We start from the raw sequence: 2103 nt of genomic DNA on the forward strand, positions 1-2103 counted from the left end.
TCATTATGGAGATCTGAGTTTGAGTTCTCACTCTGCCATGTATAGTATTAGCTTTGTGATAACTTTGGGCAGGTTATTAATCTCTCGAAGCTTTAATTTCCTCATCTTTATACGCATCTATCCTATGCTTAAATAGGTATAATACTTTATCCACTTTACAAAAGTTATGAAAATTAAGTGATATAATTCACAATGCAGCATGCTAAGCATATACCCAACATATAGTAACTGTTAAATGAATGTTCACAATCTTCACCATTATTTAAAAGATGATCCACTTTAGTATTTTAAATGTTTTCATTTTTCCAAAAAGACATACTGTGTTTTATGTATCTTGGGGAGAGGGTGATACCTTCTATCATTACCACGCTTTATGTCTACCTTGTAGTATATCATATTTACCTTTAACTCTACATTCACCATGTTTATTATTCTATACATACAATAAAATAATAAAACACTTTCATTGCTCTTAAGATACTGAAAAGCAAGATTACAAAGACAGAAGAATTACTAAACTCCACAAAAAAGGCAGCAAAGTATAATCTTTAGCAATTTAACATACAAAGAAAGCAGTATGTATCTCTAAACAAAACTTGGTTTTCAGCCAAAAGAATACATATTATGTGTATGAAACTATCAAAACAGTTTGTTCCTTTAAATGCCATGGGCCCTCCATGGAAATCTCATAATTCATACAAATACCTTTAGGGGAGGCTTCTGAGAAAAAGATGTTTAAGATGTACCTGGGAGAATGAATAACATTTTGCCAGACAGAAATTGGCAATTAGAGCATTCTAAGATTAAGGAACTACATGACAAAAGGCATAGCATAAAAAATGTGTTGTCAGGATAGAGTATTTTGTCAAAGTATGTAAATATGGGAGGTGAAGGTTAAGGTAGAAAAGTGGAATACAGTAGGAAATTATTTTGGGTGGGACAGATAATAGAAGGCCTTAAGCTTTACTGTGTAGGCAGTGAAGAATCATTCTAAGTGTTTAAACACAAAAATGACATCATAAAATCTGTATTTTAAGGAAAAGAATGCTATCAATAGACAGAAGAAGAAAGAGATTAGAGACTTATACGCTTAGAGGGTAATTAGGAGGCTACGAGAGATTGCAAAGTGAAGGTAGGAACCACATCTGCCTTTTTCATTATGTAGAACAAGTCAGCACACAGGACACTGCACCCAGTAGGCAGCCAAGGAAAGGATAAATGAGGCCATTCATTATAACTTTCCTAATTAGAAATTAGGGCTTGAACTAAGATAGCCACAATGGACAAAGAAAAAAAAAAGATTCAAAATATTTGAAGAGTAAAAATCAACAGAATTTAGTAATAGTTTAGAAGTACATGCAGGTTGAAAAGGAAGGCATTAAAGAATGAAATTTTACTGTGTGGCTGAATTTTTGGTGATGTTTTTATCTTTAGAGAAAAAGTAAAGTACCTTCTTGAAGTACAAAACCTCATACTATAATATGTATAATTGGTTTTAAACATCTACTTCTAAATTGAATATATAAAATATTTATGCAAAAAGCCCATTACAAGAAGTGATAAGTTTACAAAGGGTCTTGAAAGTTCTTTGGTTTTAGAAAAATTTATTATATGTGTAGCATCAGGAATATTTAGAAAATATGTTTTACTCAAAACTTACTTTCTCCATCACCATCTTTATCGAATTCTTCTATCATAGCTCGGAGTTCTTCATCACTCATGTTTTCGCCCAATTCTCTGGCAACACGCCGCAAATTCCTCAAGCTTATTTTACCAGAATCATCATCATCAAATAGTTTAAATGCCTTCAGTATTTCTTCATGTGGATCTCTTTCCAATATCCAGTCAGTCACTACAGTTAAAAAAAATGTAAAAAGTAAACCTCCATGCATAATCACAAAGGCATTTATTTATGAAATTAACTAAATGCTAGACGAGAATTAAAGGTATCAATCTGTCAACATTTAGTCCAACAATAAAATGTCAAATTAGATCCCCAAAACCCAAAGAAATTAGAAAAGCCAAATCCATATTTTAAATTGTAACCTTTTTATTATCAATGATTTGTCTTTTATAGAAGAGTAAGCAAAACTACATCATATA

General features: G+C 31.6%; 1 protein-coding gene across 1 annotated transcript in view; it reads right to left on the reverse strand.

The window, feature by feature from the left end:
- The window catches only part of CETN3 (centrin, EF-hand protein, 3), a 15608-nt gene that overhangs the window by 4400 nt on the left and 9105 nt on the right, over positions 1–2103 (reverse strand). The window contains exon 4 of the mRNA XM_012644782.1: positions 1661–1852. Within this exon, the coding sequence (XP_012500236.1) occupies positions 1661–1852 (192 nt within the window). The remainder of the gene's footprint in view (positions 1–1660; positions 1853–2103) is intronic.

The sequence above is a fragment of the Propithecus coquereli genome, unplaced genomic scaffold (genome assembly GCF_000956105.1).
Source record: "Propithecus coquereli isolate 6110/MARCELLA unplaced genomic scaffold, Pcoq_1.0 Scaffold22, whole genome shotgun sequence".
In the NCBI taxonomy this organism is placed as follows: domain Eukaryota; kingdom Metazoa; phylum Chordata; class Mammalia; order Primates; family Indriidae; genus Propithecus; species Propithecus coquereli.